At 45.5% G+C, this 27,057-nt stretch overlaps 1 protein-coding gene across 2 annotated transcripts in view; it reads left to right on the top strand.

Moving 5' to 3' along the window:
* The window catches only part of N4bp1 (NEDD4 binding protein 1), a 46,591-nt gene extending 19,874 nt beyond the window's left edge, over window positions 1–26,717 (top strand). For both annotated transcript variants that reach the window (XM_034522378.2, XM_034522379.2), the window contains 6 exons: window positions 4,290–5,977; window positions 14,765–14,895; window positions 16,352–16,448; window positions 19,277–19,384; window positions 20,920–21,027; window positions 22,797–26,717. In XM_034522378.2, coding sequence (XP_034378269.1) covers window positions 4,290–5,977; window positions 14,765–14,895; window positions 16,352–16,448; window positions 19,277–19,384; window positions 20,920–21,027; window positions 22,797–23,151 — 2,487 coding nt within the window. In that variant the 3' untranslated portion in view covers window positions 23,152–26,717. The remainder of the gene's footprint in view (window positions 1–4,289; window positions 5,978–14,764; window positions 14,896–16,351; window positions 16,449–19,276; window positions 19,385–20,919; window positions 21,028–22,796) is intronic.
* The last annotated feature ends 340 nt before the right edge of the window (window positions 26,718–27,057 follow it).

Below are 27,057 nucleotides of genomic sequence, written 5' to 3'. Positions count from 1 at the left end.
TTCGTTCAGTGTCTACTTTCCAGTCATGAGGAGAGTCTTCTTCTCTGTAGCTGATTTGTTTGACTATTTTGTGGTCAGATCATTCTATATAATTTCAGTTCTTTTCAATTTGTGGAGATTTGTTTCATGGTCAGCATAATATTCATCTTGATAGCTCTGTGGGTTCTTGAGAGGAATATATTTTGGCTGTTGGGTGCAGTGTTCTCTAAAGACTAGAATATGGCTGCTTGCTGGGGGTTGTGAGCTGCCGAGTGGACGCTGGGAAGTTGCACCTGGGTTCTCTAGAAGAGGCGCAGTCTGTTAAAGTGCTGTACCAGCTCTCCCGTGCCAGCTCTCTGGCACCACCACACACCTTTTTTGGGGTCTTGAAGGAAAAAAAAAATCCTTTCCCCCTTAACCAGTGTTGAGAACCAAAGTCAGGACTTCGTGCTTCCCTTAGCAGTCATCCTGCTGCTGAGCTAAAGCCTCGACTCTTAAATATAAACCCTGGATAAGATGACATAGGCGAGCTGGGAGGAGTCAGAGCTTAATGAAGGAAAACAAACAGACAGCTTTCTTAAAATGTCAGACTTCTGCCACCACAAAACACCTGTTAATCCATAGATAATGGAAGGAAGGGTCTGTGGGTGTTGCTTGGTTTTCATATTCTAGCATGTCTGAAACCATAGATTTGATTTCTAGCATATAGATCACCACATGGCCAGGTGTGGTAGAGATCAACTCAGGCTACATGAGACCCCGTCTCAATACCAGTGTATATAAAATAGATGCAAACCACATTTCCTATGAAAAACTGGAATATTTAAGGTGCTCTCAAAATTCAGTGATTTAAGACCAGCAGGACATTTTTGCTAGAGAGGACAGATAGTATGAGGCAAGATGGTCAAGGGCCACTGGTCAGCCAGGAGGAAATAGGAGCTAAGGTGTACCACACTTGTTCTCAGATGTCAAAAATAGAAACTCACAGTATGAAAAGCTGGCAGTTTTGGGAAAACTGGATTTCATCCATTTTGGGGTATTGTAAATTATATAGTCATCTGAAAAATAGTTGAGCAGCTTCTAAGAAAACTAAATATGTGTGTTTTCCATGTGAGCCAGCAGCTATGCCCCTCAGCATTGATCCCAGAGAGCTGAAAACTGACATAAAAATCTGAATATAACTCTTCGTAGCAGTTTTATTTTTCTTTATGGTGTTTTGTTTGCTTGAGACAAGGTCTCACTGTATAGCCAAGGCTGGCCTCAAACTCACAACAATCTTGCATGACCCTCCCTTCTGCCACAGCCTCTAGTATGAACCACTTCAGCTGAACAGGGAACATAGTCAGCACCGCTACACTCACACCCATGCACGTGGCACCACCGTTCACAGTAGCTAAGCATGGAGCCGGCCTAGATGCCATCAGCAAGCAGATGGGGAAAGGAACTCTGACGCATCTGCCATTCAACCTTGAGATAGAAAGTAGGAAGGACCTAGGGCTATGGTAAGAGAGAGGAAGGGACCTAAGTGGGCAGGGTAGAGAGGAAGATGGGGGCTGGAAAAGACAGATATCGAGTATTCTTATGTAGAACCTGGATTTAATCGAGTGTGTGTGTGTGTGTGTGTGTGTGTGTGTGTGTGTGTGTAGGGAGAGAAGGAGGGAGAGGGAGAGATAGGAAAGTAGAAGGGAAAGCAGAAGGGACCGTAGGGTAGAAGAGCAACAGGGCCGAGGTGGACAGCTAGAGGAAGGAAGATGATGCTGGGCAGATACAGTCAAGAGCAGGGCGGCCCGTGCATGGACAGTCACACACAGCACTTTATGTGTGTGCCCGATCTTTAACTCTTAAGTTATAGCTCCATTTTCATAATAGTAGTAATGCCACAAAACTATGACTTTGAAAACAAGTAAGTAACTACCAGGAGATTGAAGGTAAAACTGGTGTGACCATAAAAAGATAAAGGAAATCTCTAGTAACAGAATGATTCTAAACACTGAAACAGAATGATGATTTTATAAAGCCATGTGATGGACTATTCAAGATCTGTAGGCCCATACATACAGTGCAGATGTTGTGAGTCTCTGATATCATCATATAGGTAGTGATCGGGAAAATAAATGGATTGTACAGAGTCTGTATACTGCCTTTTTTAAAAAGTTAATTCTTTTGAAACTTTTATCAGCTTAAGGTAAAATGCATTATAAAATATTTTCTCCTTTTAAAGAATTTGTTCATTTATGTGCATGTGGTAGGAAGATGGGAATGTGCAGATGCCCACAGAGGCCAAGTGTCACATCCTCAAGAATTGGGATTACAGGCTGTTGTGAGCTGCCTAACATGAATACTGTGAACCAAACTTGTGGACCTCTGGAAAGGCTGCTGAGCCAGCTCCTATAAAAGTAATCTAAAGCCATTATATAAATATATCATAAATTCAAACAAGTTGCAGTCAGTTGTTGCCCAGAGAATTGTTGTGTCAGTCTCAAGTGGCTGAGGTTGGCCTTGCCTCTGTGTGGCTGAGGTTGATTTTGGACTTCTGTTCCTTTTGCCCCAACCTCCTAATTACTGGGATTGTAGACATACAGCACCGTGCCTGATTTTCTATGGTTACAGATCTAAACTGGGGCCCTGTGTACTAGGTAGGCATCCTACCAGCTGAGCCATGTCCTCACATCCCACGTGGAGCTCTTGAGGCTGCTGGCATCAGTATTTAACACTGCTTGGATATTCAGGAAGAGAAGACAATTCATTATTTGGTTTAACTAAATTTTCATGTTAACAAAAATAGAAGATTATGTTTATTAAAAAGACAAGACGACTCTGTGCTTCATCATTAAGACCACAGACCTCGGTACAGACAGGACTCCAGAGCAGTGACAGCCTGGGGACACACCATACTATTTGGATAGGAATTTCTTCCTTTCTACTTTTTGATTTACTGAGATTTAGTGGTTCTAAATATATGCACAAAGGTTAGAGGTAGGTGTGTGTATTGTGTATATGCGAATATGAATTCTTACTTGAGGGGCATGGCTGTCAGCAGCAAGTGCATATTAAGTTCGAGCTCAAAAACCTGCTGACTGGTGCTGCACAGGCCAGGCTTTTAAATAGCAATGCTTTGGGGGATGGTGTTCTAATTTTAGTTGAAGGTATAGGTTAGATTTCATTTCTCACAAATGATCCAGAAGATTCACTGATCATCGAAGAAATAGTCCCACCGTGTGCCTAGGTGCCATTATAAGGACTTTAGGTCCCCTAGCTATACATGACCTCGCCATTCTTACCTTTGCTATTGAAGAGTCTGAGCTTCGGTTTGGTAGCTTGAGCAAGACTACACCACAAGTATTTGTGGAATTTGAGACCACATTCCAGAGCCAAAGTTGGTGGAGATATTAACAATTGTTTTTCACTGTGTGTGTGTGAGTGTGTGTGTGTGTACATTTAATTGCTTGACTTGATTTTTGTCTCCAGTAGCAGTGGACTTGCTAAAGAAACTAGTTCCCTTAAAAGTTTTCTTTCATTTATTTATTGGGTGTATATGTCCATGTGTGGGTAGGTGTGTACACACATGGGTGTGTGGGTGTGTGCTGCCACAGCATGTGTGTGGAGGTCAGGATGATTTGCAGGAGTTGATCCTATCTTTCTACCTCGTGGATTCCACAGGTCACCAGCAGGCTTGGCAGCAAGTTCTTTCACTGCTGAGCCATCTCACCAGCCCTGGCCCCCTACCTTAACCTTACTAAAGCCTTCTTCAGTAGCAGCAGCAGCAGCCAGTGGCAGTCCTGTGAGCATTCTGTATACTTCAGCCTTATCGTTTCTAATGTCTTCAAGAGACCTGGAAGCAGGACAATCATTTTTGTTGATTCCGGAAACCAGAGGCCTTTATTCTCTCCTAACTCATTGATCAGATTATTGTTTCTAGGGAGATGACCCCACTGTGATAAAGGACTGGGTAGCAGGGAGATGTTCTCTAAATGTAAATGAATCCATCCTTGGGATTATCCACTGTGTAACTAGGCAAGCCCCTGAGATCACAATGCAAAACACAGTGAAAAGGTTATACATTCCCACTCTGTACGTTAGACAAAGTTTTAGTTCCTCTAAAGATGATTAAACAGGTCAGAGTGAAACAGACAAATAGCCCCCACACACTCACAAAGTTCAGAACTGTACTTTTTAGATTTTCGTTGAAATCAAGGCATATTGCTCCAAATTATAGATATGTTTAATGATTAAAAAAATTGAGCCTGGCTGTTGACAGTCATGTCCTGGGGAACACGGTGAGTTGGTCTAACTTTGTCTTCTCTTCACAGGAGTATATCAAGGGGCTGTGCGAGCCTGAGCTGGAAGAGAGGGAGTGCTACCCCAAGGCCATGCACTGCATTTTTGTGGGGGCACAGAGCCTCTTTCTGAAGAGCTTAATTCAGGACACTTGTGCTGACCTCTGCGTTTTAGATACTGGGCTTCTTGGCATCCGAGGAAGCGCTGAGGCTGTGGTCATGGCCAGGAGTCACATTCAGCAGTTTGTGAAGCTCTTTGAGAATAATGAGAACCTCCCCAGTAATCAGAGAGAGTCAGAAATCAAACGGGAATTCAGACAGTTTGTTGAGGCCCATGCAGACAGTTACACAATGGACCTGTTGATTCTGCCTACTTCCTTGAAGAAGGAACTACTGAGTCTCACACAGGGGGAAGAGAGTCTGTTTGAAACAGGAGATGATGATGTCATTACTGTTGGAGATGTGCGGCCACCAGAGTTCACACAGAGTGCTGCCACAGGACCGAGTATTGCTAGAGATGAAATTGTTGTACAGGAAGATTCCAGAAATAAAGCTAGGACCCCTGTTTCTGAGCTTACAAAACAAATGGACACTGTCTTTTCTAGTTCACCAGATGTGCTTTTTGTTCCAGTGAATGGTCTAAGTCCAAATGAAGATGCTCTTTCCAAAGACAGAGTTTGTCACAAGAGGAGGTCTTCTGATACGGAAGAAAGGCATACCAAGAAGCAGTTTTCCTTAGAGAATGTTCCAGAAGGGGAGCTTTTGCAAGATGGTAAGGCATCAGCTGGAAATGAAGTCATTGACCTGTCTGATCCTGCTATGAACTCTACAAATCTAAGCCCTGATGGAAAAGACACTACAGAAGAAATGGAATACAATATCCTTGTTAACTTCTTTAAAACCATGGGCTATTCCCAAGAGATTGTTGAAAAGGTCATTAGGGAGTATGGGCCTTCTACAGAACCATTATTGCTCTTAGAGGAGATTGAAAAAGAAAATAAAAGGCTCCAAGAAGACAGAGACTTTCCACCTTGCACTGGGTATCCAGAGGCCAGTCAGAGCAGAAGTACAGGAGTAGGGAACACCACAAATGAACTCACAGCAGATTCCACTCCAAAGAAAACACAGAGTCCCACAGAGCAAAATATGGTGGAAAGATTCTCTCAGTTACCGTTCAAAGACTCTAAACAGTGTACCTCAAATTGCAGAATTAATTCTTTCAGAACAGTGCCAGTGGGACAGAAACATGAGATCTGGGTCTCAAAACAGAACTCAGGTTGTCCTGTAGACCTGGAGACTGATGGCCCCTCGGTCTCTGTTGCCTCTGCCAGCCCTAAAGATGTCAGTTTTGTTTCAAGGGGAGCATTAGGGCACCAACAGAGAAACCCAGCTTTTCCTGAAAATGGTTTTCAACAGCAAACAGAACCTTTGCTTCCAAATAATGCGAAGCCTGCCTGTGAGAAGCGGTCTGGCCACTGTAGCTCTCCTCAGCCCAAGCCAAATATTCCCCCACTTTCTCCACCACTGCCGCTGCCCAAGCTGATACCTTCAGTTCCTGAGACTCGATTGGGAGGATCCTCTGATCATATTGATTCCTCAGTTACGGGGGTTCAAAGGTTCCGAGATACCTTAAAAATACCATACAAGCTGGAATTAAAAAATGAACCAGGAAGAGCAGACTTGAAGCATATTGTTATTGATGGGAGTAATGTTGCAATTACGTAAGTCACTCTGCAGAGTACTCTTAGTTTTCTAAGCAGTGTCAGAGGGGCACGTGTGTGTGTGTGTGTACACGTACATGTATGTATATGTACATAGACTGTCCTATATATTCTAGTGGATCTGCATCCTTTCTTGGGGAAGACCAGCTGCTTGTAAAGTTTTGCATTTGATATTGAAATAATTATTTAAAATATAAATCCCAACAGTAGGCTTTGCTACCTGCCCCAACAAGGTTTATGGTCCTGAATGAATTAAACACACACACACACACACACACACACACACACACACACACACACACATAGCCTTTATATTTTAATATGCCTTAATCAACACAATAGCTGGGCTGTTTCCTAACCTCCATGCAGTTATTACTTACTAAACTATCTTGGCTGCTCTGGGCCCAGAGGGCTGCACAACTGGGCTGCGTTCTGGGCCGCACTCTCCCTGTTACTTCACATGGCAGCCATGCCTCTCTGTCCTGCACTCTTCTCAGTCATGTCTCTCTTTCCCTCCCCTCCACACTCTTCTGGCTTGGAGCATCTCCTTCCTCCTTCTCCTCCTCCCAGTCCCAAGCCTGGGAAGCCTAAAAGTCCTGCCTCTCTCTGCCCTGCCTAGACATTGGTTGCCTGTAACATTATTTACCAGTCAGAACCAACTGGGGACAGGGTCCCTCAGTGTCTTATGTTAAGACTCTTGTAAACAATTCTGGGGACCCAAATTAACATTTAGAATAGAAGTAGCATTAGGCCAGACATTTGGTCTTTTGGGGTTCTGAACTTTCCCTTCACCCTATTCCTGTGGGTAAGAGTCTATATTTTCACATTACACATCACTCTGGCACATAGGATACAGCTGTAAGTGAGTTACACTTGGAAATTTGTGTTACCATTAAACTCCCAGTACAAGACGTAAGACAGTCTCTTAGAGCCCAGTCTGCCTGCTAATGGTGGTCCTTGTCTCGGCTCCCTCAAAAACATTTTCAAGAATACTTTATTTTTAATTAAGTGTATCTGTGTTTCTGAAAGTCGATTTATACACATGAATACCTTACACACAGGGGCCAGAAAAGTGTCTCCAATCCCCTGTTGCTAGAGTTGTGGGTGGATTGGGCAACCTGCTGTGAGTGCTGGAAACAGAATTCAAGTCTTTCTTGACTCCCAGTTCCTACAGGCGGTAGACCCTGAGAGGAGTCTTCTGTGCTACTGAGTGTTTTATGGCATCTTCCTGGGATCCTAAAAGATCCACTCATGTCTTGTAGTTTTAGGAATACTAAACTATGGCATTTTTTTTCTGGTACTCATGTTTGGGCAAGGGCCTTCTCTGAGTGAGACAAGCACTCCACCCTGGTCAGTCTCCCAAATCCTCTTCATCTTTCGTTTTGAGCTGCTCTTCCTAAGTTGCCCAGGCTGGCTGACCAGGCTGTGTTTAGAGTCACAGTCCTCCTGCCCTGTCTCCACTAGTGCTTCTATTACAAGCATGAAAAATTAGTTATTGGCATGTGTTTATTTTGTTTTATGTGTATAAGTTTTGCCTGCATGTTTCTATGTCCATCAAGTGCATACCTGGTTTCCACAGAGACCAGAAAAGGGTGTTAGATTCCTTAACACTACAGTGACCGTTTGAGCCACTGTGTGGGTGCTGGGAACCGAATCCAAGTCTTCTGCAGTAGTGGTAAGTTTTCTTGGATGCTGAGATATCTCTCCAGCCACCTACGTTAGTTCTCCTCCTCCTCTTCCTCCTCTTCCTCCTCCTCTTCCTCCTCTTCCTCCTCCTCTTCCTCCTCCTCTTCCTCCTCCTCCTCCTCATGTGTATGCATGTGTGTTTGTGTGAATGCATGCCACATATCTGCAGGTGCCAGAAGAGGCCAGAAAACTGCACTGGCTCCTCTGGAGTCAGAGCTCCAGGCAGCTGCAAACCTCCCTGTGTTGCTATGGGAACTGAGCTCAGCCTCCCTGAAAGAGCAGTAGCACTTTCAATATCTCTAGTACTACTTTTTTTTTCTTTTCTTTTTTTGTTTCATTAAAATTTACAAGCAGATATAAACAAGAAGACTCTTCGTGGGCTTCCTCAACAGTTGGTAGTTCATGACCAATCTTGTTTCATCTGGAATCTTCTTACCTACCACTTTAAGCCATTTAATGTATTTTATTTTTTGTTTTATTCTGTTCATTTTCCCTGTGCGACTGGGTTTGGAAGCCAGGCTCTTCTGCTGGTTCGGGCAGCGCTTTGCTGCTGCGCTTCCTCTAGCCCTTTGGTGCTTGTAAGGAAATCTCAGATACGTATTTCATCCATAAGTACTTCAGAGTATGTCTCAGATACAGTCCGTGTTGCTTTCTGGGAATTATTTCTTACTCAGAGGAAAGAGGGGACTTTGTATCTTGGCAACTGCCTTCCTCGTGGTGGTAAGAATTCTTGCTCAGTTTCTCTCCCTTTCTTTCAGTGTGTATGTGTCCTTTTCTTGATGAACTCTGGGACCTGTTTGTCCTTGGCAGCAGGACAGAGCTCACTGCTGATGGGGAGCAAAGCCACACACTTCTTAGGTCAAGTCCCATATGAACTTGGTGTGCTTGGTGAGGTGCCTCCAGCAGCAACTGTTCCTGCCATGCTCGTGGCACTGGAGCCGTAGGGTGGCAAAGAGTCATGGCTGCTGACAGCAGTGTGGTCCACGAGTGGAAAGGCCCAGTTGGTGGGGTTTGATCCATTAAGTTGTTTGTCATCCTTCATCCTGCCTTACAGTCTACACAGCCCAGATTTATGACTTGTAACTTTTGGTATGTAGTTTTTGTTTTAAAACATGGACTCACCATGTATCCCTGGTCTAGAGATGGCTTTGAAGGCCAGGCTGACCTTAAACTCAAAAAAGATCTAGCCTGCCTTCTAAGTGCTCAGATTATAGACATGTCCCATTACACCTGGCCTGTTGGTTTAGAGTCAGAGCCCTACTCTATAGCTCTCGCTGGCTTGCTATGTTGTTAACCAGGCAGGCTCCAAAGTCATGGAGACCCTCCAGTCTGTGCCTACCATGTGCAAGACTTCAGTGGTGTGCATGCCTAGTGGTATGAATTTTAACAAGTATAAGCATTGTTTTGCTTTTCTTTTTTAAAAAATAAATCATTGATTATGTTTTCATTTATTGTCATAGTTTAAAAAAAAAAAAAAAGTGTCACCATGTTCAATATTAGAAGTTTAGCAGTTTGGGCCGGGGATGCATGCGGCCCTGTTGGTAGAATGCTTGCCTAATATTCTTGAAGCCTTGGGTTTTATCCACCACACCATGTAAGCTGGGTGTGGTAGCCCCTTCCTGAACTGCAGCCCTGCCAAGGTGAAGGCAGGAGGATCGAGGTTGGAAATGAAAGGCAGGTTGAAAGTGCTGTGCCTGTGTCCTTGTCCCCAAGCAGCTGCCCATCGTCACCTCACATTGGTTTACCTAAGTAAAACTGGAAGAACCATTCAAGTACCTGTGGTCCAGGACTGGCTCCTCTTCCTCACTGTTCAAAGTTCTTAAACTGACTGACTGCACAGAGTTAATGTCGTGATTTTGAAGAAGTTAATTCCTCTGTAAAACCTTTCTACCTATGGAAAGATTTCCCAAATTGATATTCGAACAATAAACGCAGACGAACCAAGGCTGAGCATGGGAATGATGCTGTGTGTGCATGCTGTATGTGTGTGTCTCTGTGTGTATGTGGAGACCAGAGCTTAAGATTAGTGTCTTCTGTTGCATTCCCCCTTGGCTGTTTGGTTGGTCGGTTGGTTGGTTAGTTATTTGGTTGGTTGGTTGGTTAATTGGTTGGTTGGTTGGTTGGTTGGTTGTTTTTGACTCAGGGTCTTTTACTGAACCTGGAGCTCACCAATTTGGCTAAATTAGCTGGTTGAGGGTAAATTAGCTGGTTGAGGGAACTCGAGGGTTCCTCCTGCCTTTGCTTCCTCACCAGTGCTAGGATTACAGGTGGGCGCCCCCACATTCACTTGTTACCTGGGTGCTTGGGATAGGAACTCAGGTCCTCATGCTTCTTCCGCAGGTACTTTCCCCCTGGGCCAGTCATAGCACCTCTCACAGTGGTCACCATGAGTGCAGTGCTGCTGCTCCCCCAAGACAGGATGGGCTCCATCTCTGATTCCTTCCAGTTTGCACACAGTGTGCCTCCACAGACAGACACCACAGACAGCACTTGGATATAGTGCTGCTGTTTTTGAAAAACAGTGGTTATCACTTAAATCAAACATGTATTAACATGCATTTTTAATATTTGTTTGCTTGTTGTGTTTGTGTCTGTGTCTGTGTATGCCGTATGTAGTAACACAGGTGTGTGAACACTCAGACGTGGATGCTAGGAACTCATGTCCTCTGGAGGAACCACAAGTGCTCTTAACTGCTGAGATGAATTATTATATTATCCCCATTATCTTAATCAGTTTTATATTTATGTGTATGGGTATAGGGACACAGGGAGGCTGTGCACACGCAAGCTGGTGCATGCAGGCATCAGAAGAGGTGTTGGATCCCCTGGAGCTGAGGTTACAATTGGTTGTGAGCCTGACACAATAGTGTCAGGGTTGTGCTCCAGCCCTCTGCGAGAGCAGCAAGTGTTTTTAACCACTGGGCCAACTCTTCCCAGCCACTTACTGTTTTTGGATACTGATTCTTTCTAAAGGATTTGACTTTTCTTCAGACTTACTGATGTCTGTGTTTAAGAGGGCGCACGCCTATAACCAGCACTCAGGAGGCAGAGGCAGTCAGACCTCTGAATTTGAGGCCAGCGTACTCAGCAGAGCTACACAGAGAAACTCTTAGAAAACAACAGTAAAAGATTTTACCCTAAAACAGAGTGGATTCACATGGAATGTTAGTAGTCGTATTTCCTGCCCTTGCCTATCTTTCTATAGCAGGTTTTATGACTTTTTATTAAGTGGAAGCTAGAAGTTACAAATCAAAATTTATAACTTGATGACACGATTGTCATTCTGATCATTTTTACTGAGACCAAATGTTTTTTAATTTAATGTTTTTGGCAGTGCTGTTTGAGAGTTGAACTTTGGTTCTTATACACAGTGGGCAAATTCTCTGCTTCTAAAACTTCATTCTCAGCCTGCTGCTTTGTGTGTGTGTGTGTGTGTGTGTGTGTGTGTGTGTGTGTGTGTGTGTGTGATATGGAATCTTCCACGAGTTTTTTTGGAACAAGAATTTGGAATAACTTACATAACCTTGCCCAGGGTCACACCTACACTTGGGGCCACAATGTCTTCCCTTGCATCTGGACTGCCTGTGTCTTCACAGAAGTTAAGATTAGAATGTCCAGACCTTATCATCATTGAACACACAAGTGCTTCAGAGGACCCTCACCCATTTGACCTAGCTAGGTGCTGTCATAATTGAGAAGGAAATCTGAGGCCATCAAGAGCATCAAGGCCATCTTGGTGGGAACTCCCCTGAAGCAGAAGGGGGTACTGCTCCACCCTGGATTGCTGCTGTTTATTTGTCTGCCATGATGTCTGCAGCTCGTATATATGATGAAAGATTCCAGAACACCTGCCTTATGCTGCTGACTCTGTATGGTTTTGGTTCGTTTCCCCCTTGTTACCGTGAACGAGTCAGTAATGAGTCAGTGGACGTGTTTGCGGTATCTGGCTCCACAGCAGTGGTGGCTGAAACCCCAGCCCGAGAGCACCTGACTTGTCTGCTTTGGTGATTTCCGTGTAGATGGGGTTTGCCCATTTACTTGTCAGAACTACATTCTGTCCATTCTTCTTGCTGATCTTTCTATAGCAGGTTCCACAACGATTTTTTTATTAAGTGGAAGCAGAAAGAAATCATGCTTTCCTGGTTAACTTGGGGAGAAAGGGCTTTCTACTGTTTTCCCACACTGCCCTGTCTGGGTTGATGACCTGTGCTAGTAATGTCAGCTCTCTGCTCTAGACATGTTGACTGGCTGCTATAGTGTGAAAAACAGCCAGGTAATTTGTTTCCAGAGGCATGGAACAGGAAATCAGTCTCCCTGGAGAGCAGGTACACCTACCCTCCCAGGCTCAGAGGTGTTTCCTGCATGTGTGGGAGCCTCATGGTTTGGCCCCCAATGTAGAAGGTATTCTATGCACCTTGAATATATGCTCTCTAGGTCAGGGTAGACCCCTGGTCTATACTTCCTTGTCTGCCAGCCTCTCCGTTGCAGAGTCTCTGTGTGTAAACAGAGTCCTTCCTGGACTGTCCACTGTTAGGACAGCCGTTTAGCTCCACACGACTAAAGTTTGTCCTCCCTGGGGCTGAGGCTTAAACTCAACCACATCCCCAACATGCCATCTTATTTTTTTCTTTTTTATGTAGTTTTATTTTCTAGATAAGTCTATATACTTACTTACCCAAACTTGGAAACATTGTTTTTAACGCTGGAGACTTTCAGGGTAGAAACATGTTACGATCTTACCTCAGAGAACACTGAAAAAAACTGGGGCAGCATTAGTGCTTCCAGAGACTTTGTCACACCCCCTCAGAAGGCCAGGATAGCATGTGTGCATGTGTGTGTGTGTTTGTTTTTAACGTGGAGACCCTTTTTAAGGTTTTAGAGGCCTAAACAGGTTTCCCTTAAAAAGTAGGAGGCTCTTGATTTGGGGTCTTCATGTCAGAACTGGTTGACTTAACTCCAGGCCTGTCTTTGGTGTTAAACGATTTTTGTGTTATTCTTTAAAAACAACAGGATCCCCAGTTAACTCCTTTTTTCCCCCAGTAACAAGTGTCATGCAGATACATCCTTACAGTAGCAGCAGTGAGTTTAATTGCTTGTATGTGTTTTCTGGGATAAGATCTAATCTCAGGTTTTTTTGTTTTTTTGTTTTGTTTTGTTTTTAATGGGTCTCTGGAAAAAGAGAGTAGGCTTTATCTTGTAGCGAAGGGCAGGAACTGTGAGCAGCTCAACCTCTTGACAAACCAGCTGTTTGAATCCACTCTTCCTGCTCTCAAGGGTCAGGGATGCAAATGGGGTTGGCAGCATACTATAGTATAGCATGAGGGCCTTGGCCAGGAGTGGGGAAATTTGAGTCTGCCCCAGCACACCACTTTCCAGCTAGCCCCATGCTGTAGACAGGCCATTCTGTCCTGCCCCCACAGTAGATGAAAGCTGGGTGGTGAAAGGTCAGAACGGGTCTTCTGCCGGATTGCATCCCACAATACTGAGCCTTCAGAGGGCTGGAGGGAGGGTGAGGCTTAAGTAACCAGAGGACAACCACCTGGCACATGTATTATGGAGAATTTGCCTTTGCTGGCTCTGACCTGTCAGAGGTAGAAGGACCTGGAAGCCAACGCTGGCAGAGGATGTGTGTGGGAAGGACTTCTCTCCTTCACCTTTATTTAATTGCCTGAGACAAAAATGAAGGGGCTTTGTTTATTTTTATTGCATTCATTTACTTACTATGTGAGTATGTATGAGGAGTGTGTGCACCATGCTGCACGTGTTGTACTTTTATATGGGGGCTGTATACCCACATTTTTATTGTGCATGAATGTTTTGCCTACATGTGTACCATATACATGCCTAGTCAGAGGAGGGTTTCTGATCACCTAAGACTGGAGTTACAGATGGTTGTGACCCGCCATGTGGGTGCTAAGAATGGAATCTGTGCCCTTTGCAAGGTCAGCAAGTGCTCTTACCCAAGGAACTGTCTCTCTAGCTTCTGTCTTTGTATTTTGAAATGAACTGCCAGACTTGGGGGAGGGGGGCGGAGGTCACACACTGGTCTGAGTGCAGCCCCTTTTTGTTTCACAAGCAGGAGCTCAGCCATATTTGTCATCTACAGCTGTCTGACTGTTGTCACATTGCTATGGCAGGGTTGAGTGGTGACAGTGAGCACGGTGACTGTTACGGATTGACAGGTTCCAGCTTGCTTCTTACATGCTTACCTTTTTCTCTGCTTTTTGCTTCATTCCGTACAGTCCCCGTGGCCCTAGTTAGTTTCATTTGAATCTTGTTTTCAAATTGTTCTTTATAAGCTTTGAACTAGGAAACTTTTCAGTTCCCTGGAAAGTGGGTGGTGTACCTACCACCCATCAGAGGCAGCAGCAGCAACATTGAGTACTGTGGTATTGGCAGAGTCACATCTTTATTCCTGTCCTCAACCACAGGAAGGCACAGCACAGGCATTGTCACAGCTACTGAACTGTTTTTGCTTGAGGGACAAATTCTGTAATAAACTTCATAAGAAGCTCTAAGAAGTACACTGGCAGTGGAGCTTGGTGGTGGAGTGCTGACAGAGCATGTGTGAGGACCCAGGCCTGACCCACAACACAGATCCACAGTGGGGTAGACGGAACAAAAAACCACCACCGCCAGGATACTCTCTCAGTGGAGGTATATACATCAGTAATGCCAAACCTCAGGAGACTGAGGCAGGAGGATCACAAATTTAAGTCAGCTTCAATGATATACCAAGACCCTGTCTCAAACAAGAAGTTAAAGTTCTTAGAGGCCAGTGATTGGACAGAAATTTGGAATAGTATTTTTTCCCCAGTAGAATACATTTAAAACCCACAATATTACAGCAAGTATTACAGCAAGCCTGCCGCCCTCCACTGAAACAGCATACTCAGTCAGATACAGGGAAAAGACCCACGACTCTAAGCTGCAGGAAGGGCTCGGTCAGCAGGTCTAACGTGGCAAAGCAGCCAACTGTGCAACAAATGTGAACATAAAGGCATGTTTGTGTTGTTTTTGTTATGTATGGTTGCTCTTTTCTGTGGTAAAACCTAGATTTTCTATACACTTTAACCTGAAAGAAATTGTCCTTCCTTCCAGCCATGGTCTGAAAAAGTTCTTTAGTTGCCGTGGAATAGCAATTGCAGTTGAATATTTTTGGAAGCTCGGCAACAGAAACATCACAGTGTTTGTCCCGCAGTGGAGAACAAGACGGGATCCTAACATCACAGGTGAGTCCCAGTGATCTTCCATATTTCCCGTTAGATAGTTAGTGCTTAGAATAGAATTGTTCACATATCACAGGTGAGTCCCAGTGATCTTCCCGTATTTCCGCTTAGATATGCACACCTGTGATGTCAGTGCTCAGGAGATGGAGCAGGAAGGGCAGAAGTCTGGATGATCAGGGTCATCTTAAGTATGAAGTAGGACTTTTAAGGGGCCTAGTGTAGACACACCTCAGGTGAACAGTGTTGTAGTGTAAGAAGTGAGGGGAAGGGTGGAGAGAGAGCTTAGCTGCTAGAGAGGCTGTACCAGCCTGGGCTTTTGAGTGTTTAAAGGATAGTTTTTAAATGGTTGCTTGGTACATTTAGAACCTTCAAATATGTCTTTTCAGTAGTCTGATGGCTTACTATGAATCATTTCTGTTTGCCATATAGTACTTTGTGGCTAACCTACAGGCCCCACATAAAAGGTTCAAATTTCATATAAATTGTGAAATATTCCAGAGAAACTTCAGGTTGTTTTTGTCTTAGGTGAAAAGGCTGTGCCTAGCACAGTAGTCAGAGCACCTAGAGAAGAAGGTAAAACAGGGTGGGAGTGGTGGTCATAATTTTATAGATTTGTCTAGCACAGAAACAGGAAGTGAAACTTAGACATGAGGGAGATGGCAGTTCCGAGTGTTCCCAGCTTCCTTTATTTGGGAGAAAATGCACAGAAGCTCCCCAAGGATCGAGGCAGATCCACTCCTTTCTTTTCTAAGTGTCAGTACTGACTTACATAGCATGTAGCTTGGAGGCAGGGGGCCCTCCCATTTGGGACAGGTCAGGTCAGGTCAGGTCACTGGCCACCGCTTTGGTAAGAAATGCAAACACGGGAATCTTATGCTTCAGCTCTCAGCTTCTCTTGCCTATGTCTGCTTTTCCATAGTATGGCATTGGCCCTCCATTCTGTCACTACTCAAGCCTGTGAAAACCAGTAAATACTTGTACAGACAGCTAAGAGTAAGAGGAAGCTGCAGCCAGGCAGGAGAGCGAGCAGCCTCTCTCAGCTGGTACAATGGCAGTTCACTCCTGCAACCCCGTTTTGAGAGGGCTTCTCCCCTCCCACTCCCACACCCCCGCTTTGGGGGACTCTTGTCATTTCTCTTTTTATACTCTACTTACTTTTGGGAAAGTTCTTGGGGGCAGGATTAAGTATAGGTTTCTGGTTTAGTTGTCATTTTGAGGCAGTTGAGTTGAATATTTTGTTAGCTTGTTTAAAATCTACCCAGTCAGTTCATATGCTGGGCTTGCCTTAGTGTGAGTCTTCATTGATTTTTCTTCTTTTGGTGAGTTAGTAAAGTTGAGTAAATGGGGAAAAGAGTCTTTCTGCAAGTCCCCAAGTGAAATATTTGGGTTTGCATTCATTTATTTACACATCTGGGAAGATAGTCTTTGCTGAATACATATCAACTTCTTCCATGAACAGAACAGCACTTCTTAACCCAGCTCCAGGAGCTTGGAATATTATCTTTAACTCCTGCCCGGATGGTCTTTGGAGAAAGAATTGCTTCTCATGATGACAGGTATGAAGGGCTGTTTTTCTTCCCAAGGTGGGAGTGGGGTGGTAAGGAGCCAGCTTCCTGTCCACCAGATAGGTCTGCACTCTGAAGGGATCTGCTTAACTCAGTTCCAAACTCATTATCAAGACCGTTAAGATAATCTGTAAGTTTAGGAATGGCACAGAAGAAACTTGGGTGGTTTGTTTGGAGTTTGTTTATTTTAGTAAATATGTCTAAGATGGGAAAAGGCAGGTGTGTAGTTGGTTGATTTTTTTTTTTTTTTTCTTTTTTTCTTTTTGGAGATTGGGTCTCACCATGCAGCCCTGGCCCAGAACTCACTCTGTAGATTTCAGATCTAAGCAGATCTCTGTGTTGGTTCAGGCCAGCCAGGTTAACACAGTGAAATCCCCATCCCCAAAAGGAGGAATTTTGATTCCAACCTTACCCGTAGTATGTAGTTTACAACTCTGTTCTCATGCTATCGTGTCTGTAGTAACATGCATGGTGTCTGGGCTCCTCAGGCTGTCTGTCCCTTCTTCTCCAGGTTACTCTGTCCATTTCCACATCCCTCCCAGTGAAGGCAGGGCTTTATTTGTTACCCAAGCTGGTATATGGTTGAATGGGAAAGAGGTGAGTTAGGGCCACAGTAGACATTCACTTACTGACAGGAAAGAGACTGTGTTAGGTGGGGTGGATCCAAGCTGCCATTGTAGAACAGTGAGAAGAGCTGAGCAAGGGTTGGACAGGGTTCAGAGCAGCCCTGGGAATCTGTCCTGAGGGAACCCTGTGTGACCGCTGTAACAGGCTCAGGAGCCCTGGAGCTCAGGCAGGAAGCCTTCAGGTCCTGACCTTTCTTCTCACAGCCAGACCTGCAGCTGAGGCTTTTGCTTGGCTTCTGCAGCTCTCTGGGTATTAAAGAACATGGGTGTGTATCCCAGTGGATATAAGAGAAGCCTTCCAATCTACTTTTATTGACATTTGGGTAAATAGCAGCATTGAAATGTATGTGCTTTAAAAATAAACTGTAATGTTCCTAAATCAGGAAGTCAGCCAAGCGTGGTAGTTCAAACCCATGATCTCAACACTTGAGTGGCAGAAGCAGAAGGTTTAGGAATTCAGAGCCATCCTCAGCTACACAATGAATTCTAAGCTTGCCTGGAATATATGAGACCCTGGGTGAGGCGGGTGGGATGCAGGTATAACAAATAAATAAACAAAACACCTTCTAAGGTTCCTGAGATCTTGGAAATGAGACTGCTAAGAACGGTGTTCATTCATACTTAGAGGCTGCTAAGGAGGACAGTCATTCGTACCTTTGATGCCAGAGATCTCTTTTTTGTTTCATTTTCTTTGTTCTCATTCAAAAAATAACATTTCCATCAACTCCACAGGTTTTGGTTCTGTTTTGTTTTGCTTTTTTAAATAGGTTCTCACTATGTAGTCTTGGCTGTCCTCAGACTTCACAGATTACCTCTGCCTCTGTTCCACAAGTGCTGGATGTAAAGGTGTGCACTGCTATGCCTGGATATTCACAAAGATCTTGAGAGGGTTTGAACAGGACTAATCTTCAGCAGTATGACACAACTCTTTATTATTTAATTCTTACTTTTTTTTCAGCACCATTACATGAGGCCCTAGTTCTATTCCTAGCACCCTACAAATCAGGAATGATGACACACACTGTAATCCAGCATCACAAGGTAGAGGCAAGAGGATCAGACGGTCAGAGTCATCCTCAAGTTACTTAGTTCAAGGCCAACCTGGGAGACTTAAGACCCTCTAATAAAACCCTTCTCCCCAGCCATGGAGCGTCCATCCTGGTAGTTTCTCTACTGCACTTCCGCCTCACTTACACTTGCCTAGCATGCCAGGCCCTCCCTCCATTTGATCACCAGCACTGTAAGGACTGTTGTTAAAATGCAAACCTGTCTCACCACCCTGGGCCCTTCCTAACCAAATGAATCTGTCTATATTTAAGCCAAACTGAAGGGTGGTTCTGACTGATGTCTTTTTTTTTTTCTTTTTTTTTTTTATTGGATATTTTATTTACACTTCAGATACCATCCCCTTTCCCCATCCCCCCCCTTAGAAAACCCCTATCCCATGTCCCCTTTTCCTTTTTGCACTTATACATTTTTTTTTAAATGTTAATCAAAGGCTTTATAAGTTTGGTAATGCTCAATCAGAGGTGTAACCCACTACCCAACCTAGATATATCAACTATCTTTGACTAGTGGAGATACATGAACATCTGTCTCCCTGTCTCCCCCCTCTTTCTCTCATCACCTAGCTTCTCCTCTCCTTCTCCTCCTCCTCTTCTTACTCCTTCTCTTCCTTCCACCTTAGCTCCTCCTACATATCACCCTTCCTGTTAAAATGAAACTTTTCTCTCAAAATACAATTAGAACATAATTGTATTTTGTCTTCTTAAAGCAAAGCAGAAAATGGATTGCTTTTTAAAATTGCACAGCTGACCATCAAGTAACTAACACTGAACTAAACTCAGGCAGCCAAGCAGCTGAAAGGTAGAGATTTCACAGGCCTGTTACCTTTAACTCACTCAAGCCTTCATGCGTCCTTACTACAGTTTATTGTAGGAGCTTTTCTAGAAAATGTAGGACTCATAGTTACAATCCTTTTTTGTACAATTAGATTGCATGAAAAGTTGTTTTATAATCACACCAATAATTCCAGAAATACTCATCATTTGAACATTTTCAGTTGACAGGGGCCTAACTGTGTCCAGCCTGGGCTCAACTGGCCGTTTTCCAAGAAGAGAACAGCCTTTCATTTCCTTAGCTGCTCCAGCTAGGTGTGATCTTGGCTCATTCTGACCCCTCTTGTTACCATAGGTTCCTTCTGCACTTAGCGGACAAGACTGGGGGTATCATTGTAACAAATGATAACTTCAGAGAGTTTGTGACTGAGTCAATGTCCTGGAGAGAAATTATTACAAAAAGGTAATCTTTTCTTCTTTGCTTTGATCAGAAGTTTGTTGTTTGCATTTTGTGTAGCTTCTGCTTGCTGGGGTGGTGGACTAAGTAAGGGTCAGGGTTGGCCTTCTAAGAGTACCTGCAAGACTGGACCTCGTGACATCTGAAATGTCAGCTCTGTGACTCAGCAAGAGTATAGGACACAAACATTTTGTTGAGGGAAGGGGGCACCTGAGGGTACACAGGCGAGTCTTTCAAGTTTTAGTTTCAGTGTCTGGTGTTTTCCATGAGTTTCGTGTGCAGCCTTTCTTGGTGATTCTGTGGGTGTGTTCAGTTGCTGAATGTCTGAAGACCTGTGTACTTGAGCAGCCGCTTCACTCAAGAAGCCGTGGTTCCAGGACTAAAACAGACATGCGCACACCTCGAATATGAACGTGAAGTGAATGTGCCCATGTTCATTTCTCTTGGGATTTCACAGTTGCCCCTTGCCTGCTGCATCCTTATAGCCTGCTACATCCTAACAGGGTTTTTGGCTTGGGCTGATGAGCAGTGCCGAGCCTGAGGACCTGAGATCAGCCCCTGGAACCACACAGGGGAAGGGAGGAGAGGCTCCCTCTAACCTCTGGAGGCATGCTGCAGGGGCGCATGCATGCACACAGACAGTAACCTCCAGAGGCATGCTGCACACAGACAGTAAACAGTGTAACTTTAAACGTTTAACAGAGAGAGACAGCTTGGTCACAAACTCCTGTATAAAAATGAGTTACTATCTACATTTTGACTTCTGTGTTGCTACAAAGGTCTTGGGGCTGAGTGGAGAAGCGTTGGTCTTTGACCTGGTGGGCACTTGCTGAGTGAGCTGTTAACTGCACGGACTGGTGTGTGTTTTACACGAGTCTGCACACAAGGGGGCTCAAAACAACCTAGATGGCAGAGAAGCAACTCAGAAACCAAAATGCGGATGACAGACATACACAGTAGAAGTTTTTTACTGTTTATTCATTTATTTGAGACAGGATCTCACTGTGTAGCTCTGGTGAGCTCCACCTCACCCGCCTCTACTTTGGAGTGCTGCGATTAAGAGCACATACCACCACACCCAGCTAATTTTTTACTTTTTATTTTTTGTAAGGTGCTAGAACCCATGGCTCCGGGTGTGCCAGGCAAGACTTTCCTGATGAGCAGGCTCTGGTTTCAACCTGTCCCTGATGAGTAATGCCTGCTCACCCTTGGGTTGCTCTTCCTAGAACCTTGTTTTCAGAGGTTCGCCTAGGAACACATTTGTCTCCAGTTTCACTTAAACTAAATCTTTGTGGTCCACCTGCTGAGTCCCAAGCAGACAGTCTAACAGCGTTTCTCATCTGGTAGAAGATGCTGAGAAAAGCTGCTTGTGTAACTGTGTCCATTACCAAAGTTACTTCACTTGAGTGTGGGGTCAGTTAGCAGTCAGAACTCTTAGACTGACCATTGCCCCAGGATGGGGAGGCTACTTTAAGATATGTCCCATTTCCTACAATAGTGGAGGGTACTGTTTGTCAGCACTGTGACCTTCTGTGTTGTAGACTGCTTCAGTACACGTTCGTGGGGGACATATTTATGGTTCCTGATGACCCTCTGGGAAGAAACGGACCTCGGCTAGAAGAATTTCTTCGAAAGGAGGTCTTTCTTAGGTATTTCTTTGCATTCCCTTGTATGTCAAGGTTTATTATGTCATTCAAATGTTATGTTTCAGAGCAGGCGCTGTTCTTGATAACTGGAAATGGCATGGTTTTTGAAGCCTTATTTAGATTAATGATATGTGACTGACGGAACCCAATCAAGCAGTCACTCCAAGGCTAGTCTTCAGTATGCGCCTTTCACTTTCCTTTTGCCTGCCCACCTGCTTTAGACCATTTCTGTGCCAGCAGGCTGAACTCGAACTCTGATCCTTCTGCTTCTGCTTCCTGAATGCTGGGGGTCCAGGCCTGCCCTGTGTGAGGCTCCTTCTCATTTTAATCCTAAGAGAACACAAATATTCTCGAAAGTCTCCGAGCAGCAGATTTTCAAGCTGGTGATAACTTCAGTTGGTGCTATCAGATTGCTTTTGTGGGGTGCTTTTCTATGAACTGTCTGGAATTGTTTGTTTGGAGTGTGCAATGCTGATGTGAACTCACGTCCTGCTCAGAAATCACTGCTAGAGAGCAGACAGCTACAGTTTACCGTCACTGAATGGAAAAGCCTGTCTGACACTGACTGACAAGTGAGGGTTATGTGTTTCTATGTTCAGAATTCTCGGGTGACCTTGTTAACCACAGCTTCCTTCATGCTAACCAGTGGCAGATCTTTTCTGTTTTAAAACCAAAAGAACCTATATTTCTGTGGACCCTCTAGCAGATTTTTGCATAGGGTGGGTCTGGGTACCTAAAAGGAGAAGGCATATTCTCTCCCAACTTCCAAGGCTGCTAATCTGTCATTTGTGCCTTTGGGGACCATCTGTTGGAACTTGATGGTGCACAGAGGTGGGTTGATTGTCATAGAGGCATCTTCTATAATGGAGACCAGCGTGCATTCAGCTTCCTAATCTGCTGATCATTTCTCTCTGAGCCTTTGGGTTTTATCACAGTTGAGATGTTAAATCCCAGACAGGATCATCTGTCCACACTGAGGAAATGACAGCCTGCCATGTGCTCACTCACTTCCCCCTCTACCCCATGTCTTATATTGGAAATCCGCATTGCATTTTAGGCCTCATGGCCTGTGTTTGAGGCTATGTCTGGGCCCCGTGCTGAGCTAAGGCCCAGGTCAAACTAGAGGTGGGTTCTTGGCTACCTGTTACAGTCCTGCAGTAGCCAGGTGACAGGATCAGCCCTTCAGGTCATTTTGCGTCCCATCTAGTGTCATTTTCAAAGTGCTTGCTGGCCCGTTGCCATTACTCTTTTGTGAGGGGATGCCATTAAGTTTAATGTAGCTTTTGTAGGTTGTTGAGCTTCTGAAATTGACACTATTTCTCCCAGCTCTCAGCTGCAGCTAGAATTGGTGGGAGTTGTTGAGCAGGACAGATGTCCCCTGTATGCACATAGAACACCACATGCATGTATATCGAGAGCTCACGTACCCGTCTAGACCTCATTGAAGACAGGAATTCCATGAGCCTGTTGGAGTTGCCTCTATGTGCAAGGAGAGTTACCTCTCCTTAGTTCTGTAAGCTGACCCTGTACAGAAGAATAGGAACCTTAAAAAACCAACAAGTGTGACCAGCCCTAAGACAGAAGACTGGTGAGGTGCTGTCAAACCTAGGGATGATTGCTCCCTTATGAGTCTGGAAATGGTACCGGGTACCCTATATAGGCCACTCTTAGGGGGCTGATTTCACCACCCCATGGTTTTCTCCTCAGGCCTGCAGTGTTAGCCATAGGTGCTTTGAAAGGGTTTCTTACTGTCCCTCTCACTTCGTCCACAGAGACATGCAGCCGCTACTCAATGCCTTGCCAAGTGTGGGCACGTTTGACCCTGGCTTCCGGAGTCCCAGCACCCAGGTAGCCAACACCAGCCACCAGCCTCCACCCCGGATCCAGGCCTCTTCAAGCCCTTGGCTTCCCCAGCAGCCCCACTTCACACCCCTGGCCACCCTTCCCAATATGCAGCAGAACCTTCCCATGCCAGCACAGAGATCTTCTGCAGAGACCAGCGAGCTAAGGGAGGCACTGCTGAAGATCTTTCCTGACTCTGAGCAGAAACTGAAGATTGATCAGATCCTGGGAGCTCATCCGTATATGAAAGACCTGAATGCCCTGTCTGCCCTGGTGTTGGACTGACGGCTGGGCTAGAGCCCGCTGATGGTGGCAAACGAGGGAGCCACCGACTGTGGGAAGTACTGTGATGTGAAGACGCCTTCCCAGAAAACATTGCTGTGTTGTATAGAAAAAGGAGGGAGATGTTTTGTGTACACAAAAATCTGGGTTTTCAAAGCCAGCTTTTTTCTATATATAAATTATGCTGCTATTACAGATTTAACATTTTCTGTAAAAGGAAAGTCCATTTTCTGCCTGTTCAGAACTGTTTAATAGCGGTTACTCTCGAGTGTATTTACAATTTTATGTTTTTTAAACTATTTTCCTTAAAGCAGAAGAAAAATTGACAAATGAATATGGTTAGCCTTTCTAAATAAAATTTTAAAAAAATATATAAGAAAAAAAGGAGTTGCTTCCTTAAGGAAAGCAAGACTTCTTAAAGTCTATTTTCTTGAGGTAATCTGTCCTGTCCGCTAAAGATGGCGTGTGCTCCCCTCCTTTATCCCTAGAGTTGGCCAGCTCCACTCTTGTGGGGCTTTCTCAGTGAGCCATTGTGAGTGGAGAAGCAGAGCCACTAGATGGCACCTGATGCCTGGGCTGTCACCAGTGGCCAAAGTCAGACTCTGAAGAGCAGGTGGGAAGTCTTAGAGGCCACGTGGCCCTGCCCTCCTTCCCCTCCGCTGGACAGAGAAGGGAACTGAGTCCCAGCATACTCTCTGACTTGCGTAGCTCCATAGTGCACTCACCAGCCATGGCCGCCATGCTCCCAACCTGGCTCCACAGCTACCTTAGCCTCAGAAGGCAAGGTAGGCACTGAAGCCTCTGGTGAGGAGACCCCCCAAGTGGAGTTTGAACAGCTTTGCCAAAAAGTTTTCTATTCTCAAGGATGACCCAAGCCAATAAATAGCATTAGTAGTTTCAGAGGGGACATCAAAGTTCCTGTATTTCCCTTCTTTTGTCTTAGAGGCTCCTTAGCTCTTCCTGAGTCTGTCAGAACCAGTTATCTCAGTATTGTCCTTTCTCAGTTTAGCTTGAAGTCTGTCTGTGAAACTCTTCCTGGTCATTCTTAGCGTCTTGACTCACCTGGACCTTCAAAGGGCTTTGCGTTTTCCATCCGTGCTGTCTCTAGGCCCTCGTGGTTAAATACACTGCCCTGTGGAGTGTCTTTCTCCTGGTCCCACAAGTAACCGAGGACTTGGTGCTGGTTTGTTATTCGTGGTGCAGGGACTTTGTAGATCACAGAATGCTGCCACCATGCTGTGTCTTGGTTCATTTGATCCCTGCATCCCTCAGGAGATGAATACAGAGCCTTCTAGGTGGCCATATTTATTCTCTCCTGAATTTGTTGATGATCCAGCCTGCTGGGGAGCTGTTTGTCATCTGTCACTAGGGGTTTTCAGTCCTGCAGGCTGTGCAAATAGAGAACAGAGACTTCTGGCCAGCCCCAGGAGTTGACCCACCACAGCTCCCCACCCTGTGCCTCAGCTTGGGAGCACAGCAAAGGTACCAAGGTGGAGCTGTCTCCAGGGCTTCCCAGTCCAGCGTTGCTGGGAACCAGGAGAGCCAGGATGCTCTGTAGTTACCTCAGCCTGATGCTGGCAGGGAGGAGCACAGGCTCTCAAAGGCCCTGCAGGCAGCCTGAGCTTTGAGTTGTGTGTGCTTCTGTGTTCTTAGTATTGTTTCTGAGAGATACCTACTCATCTCCCCTTGTTCCATATAGGAGGGAAGAAAAAGCTGGAGGAAACCAAAAGGCATTAATTACTTTGTAGATTATAATGTGAAATATAATTCTAGATTCTTTGTGAAATCTGTCACATTTAGGTATAACATTTAAAGCCCAGTTATCCAGCCACTGAAGAAAGCTCACAACTTGCTTCTTTGCCTCATCCAAAGCTCTGTTGCTGCTAAGTGCTTGTAGATGCTGACCTCCATCCTTCAGTGCCTCCTCATTGAGTTCCTTGGAATTCCTCCCTGTGTGGAGTGCCTCTGCTTCCTGTGTATCCTGACGTTTGGGTGAGGTGGCCAGCACAGCTAAGGCTGACACCTTTGGTCATTTGACAAGGGGTCTGGTAGACTGTGTGTGTGTGTGTGTGTGTGTGTGTGTGTGCATGCGCACACGTGCCATAGCTGTCCTGGTCCAGTGAGGTTGGCAGACTCAGCTGTATCGCTAGGACTTGCTGACCATTTAAGGCATGAAAGAGAACTCCATCTCTCCTTGCTAGTCCCAAGTACCTAGCCCTCCCCCTGGGAGGGGCATCTGCTGCAGGCAGGTCCTCTGCACCAGGCTCACCCAGGCTCTGCCTGCTTCCCACCCCTCCCCAGTGTTGTCCCTCCTCAGCATTCTGAGCCACCTCAACTGGGTCCATCAGTTGCACTGTTCTCCTGCATCGTTACTTGGTCCCTCTGATCCCTTTAGTTAAAACGCCTCGTTCTGCTTCTAAGGCTTCACTCTGCCTTCCCACTTTTCCCCTCCCCAGTTTGGAAACTTGGCTTCTGCCCACCATGTGGGAGTAGCCTTGGAAATCACTGCTTGCCATTTTCCTCGTTAATAAAGCAGCTACAGACAGCAAAGCCGTTGGCCTTACTTTCTTTGATTTCCTTCTTGAAGCCCTCCATTCCTTTCTTCTCCTTAATTGCTTATCTTTAATGCAGTTTGTCAGCAGGTGGTTCTCAAGCTGAACCACCCTTAGGCCTCACAGTAGAAAGGGCAACCCTTGCTCAAAGGCAGGCTGTCAGTCACCACCTTGACAGGTGGACTCAGTGCTCTAGAGGAGAGCCTGGAGGCTTGTCACTGCCACACGCCCTGAGTTGCTGTGGTAGGTGGTCTTGAACTGGACTTAGGTAGGAGTAACCACTCTCCTAACTCTCTCCTCCACTCTGTGACACCAGTCCTCTAGCTAGCCCTGTGGGATCCTGCCTCCCAGAACCTCGGCCTACAGCCTGCCATTTCTCACCTAACCCTGAGGTCCCATGTATCCTTCTTGGCCCTTGGCTTGCTACTGCCCATCACTTGTTCCCACAATCCTCCATGACACTGATCCCTCACTGGTTACCTTACAGCTCTTCCCTCCCCCTAATTCCGGGGACTCCAAGTTCATCTTCCAGAGGACCATTTTGCATCATCCTCTTCCTCTGTGATCTATAGCTGCACTAGAGCATCAAGTTCCTACCCTCTGAGCCTTGTGTCCATGGCTACTGCCCTGTGGCCATACTTGACTGTCTGTCTCTCGCCATGATCCTCACCCCAGCCGCCCAGATCTAGGTTCCCCATGAGCCCTGTTCATGTTTATTCCTCTTCTAGAAATGCCCTTCTGCCCTACAGCCTGCCTCCTCAAAGGCCCAGCCCTGAGTTCTCTTGTGTTCTGAGCAGAAGCAGCCCTATGCTATTCTGTGGCCCCACAGCACTTGGTGTCTCGCTTCTGGCTCTTACCACTCTGGCAGGTGTAGCTGCAGCCAACTGTGTACTGTGTTGCCTCCCTCTAGACTGTGAGCTCCTCGTGGGCAGGGACCATATGGTCACTCTGTATCTCTTGTGGCACCTAACAGTGCCTTGCACTTGGTAGGTGCTCAATAAATGTCTGTTCAAGTGAGCTGGAGGATGGTGCTTTCTTGACTGCGGCTTTGGCAGCAGGTCCCTGAAGGATCTGTGGTGATTGTGTTTAGAGACAGGACCCACTTCTGTTAGGTTTAGGGGTGGGTCCGATTGCCTGGGTCCCCCTTTGGAGGTGGGGGTGGGTGGTACTTCAGCACATACCATCCTGGGCAAAGTTGCCTAGACCTGGAATCCTGACCAGATGGAACCATCTAGAGCAGACGGCTGGCCCAGGCCACTCCTGACAGTCTTCCTCAGGGATTTTCCCCACTGTAAGTAGGAGCCATGGGGTGATCCAGAGCAGCCATTAGCACTGTTCTCTGCCATGGGGAAGAAGC

The sequence above is a fragment of the Arvicanthis niloticus genome, chromosome 18 (genome assembly GCF_011762505.2).
Source record: "Arvicanthis niloticus isolate mArvNil1 chromosome 18, mArvNil1.pat.X, whole genome shotgun sequence".
In the NCBI taxonomy this organism is placed as follows: Eukaryota; Metazoa; Chordata; class Mammalia; order Rodentia; family Muridae; genus Arvicanthis; species Arvicanthis niloticus.
Note: the sequence above shows the minus strand (reverse complement) of the source record. Positions and strands in the feature narration are given on the sequence as shown.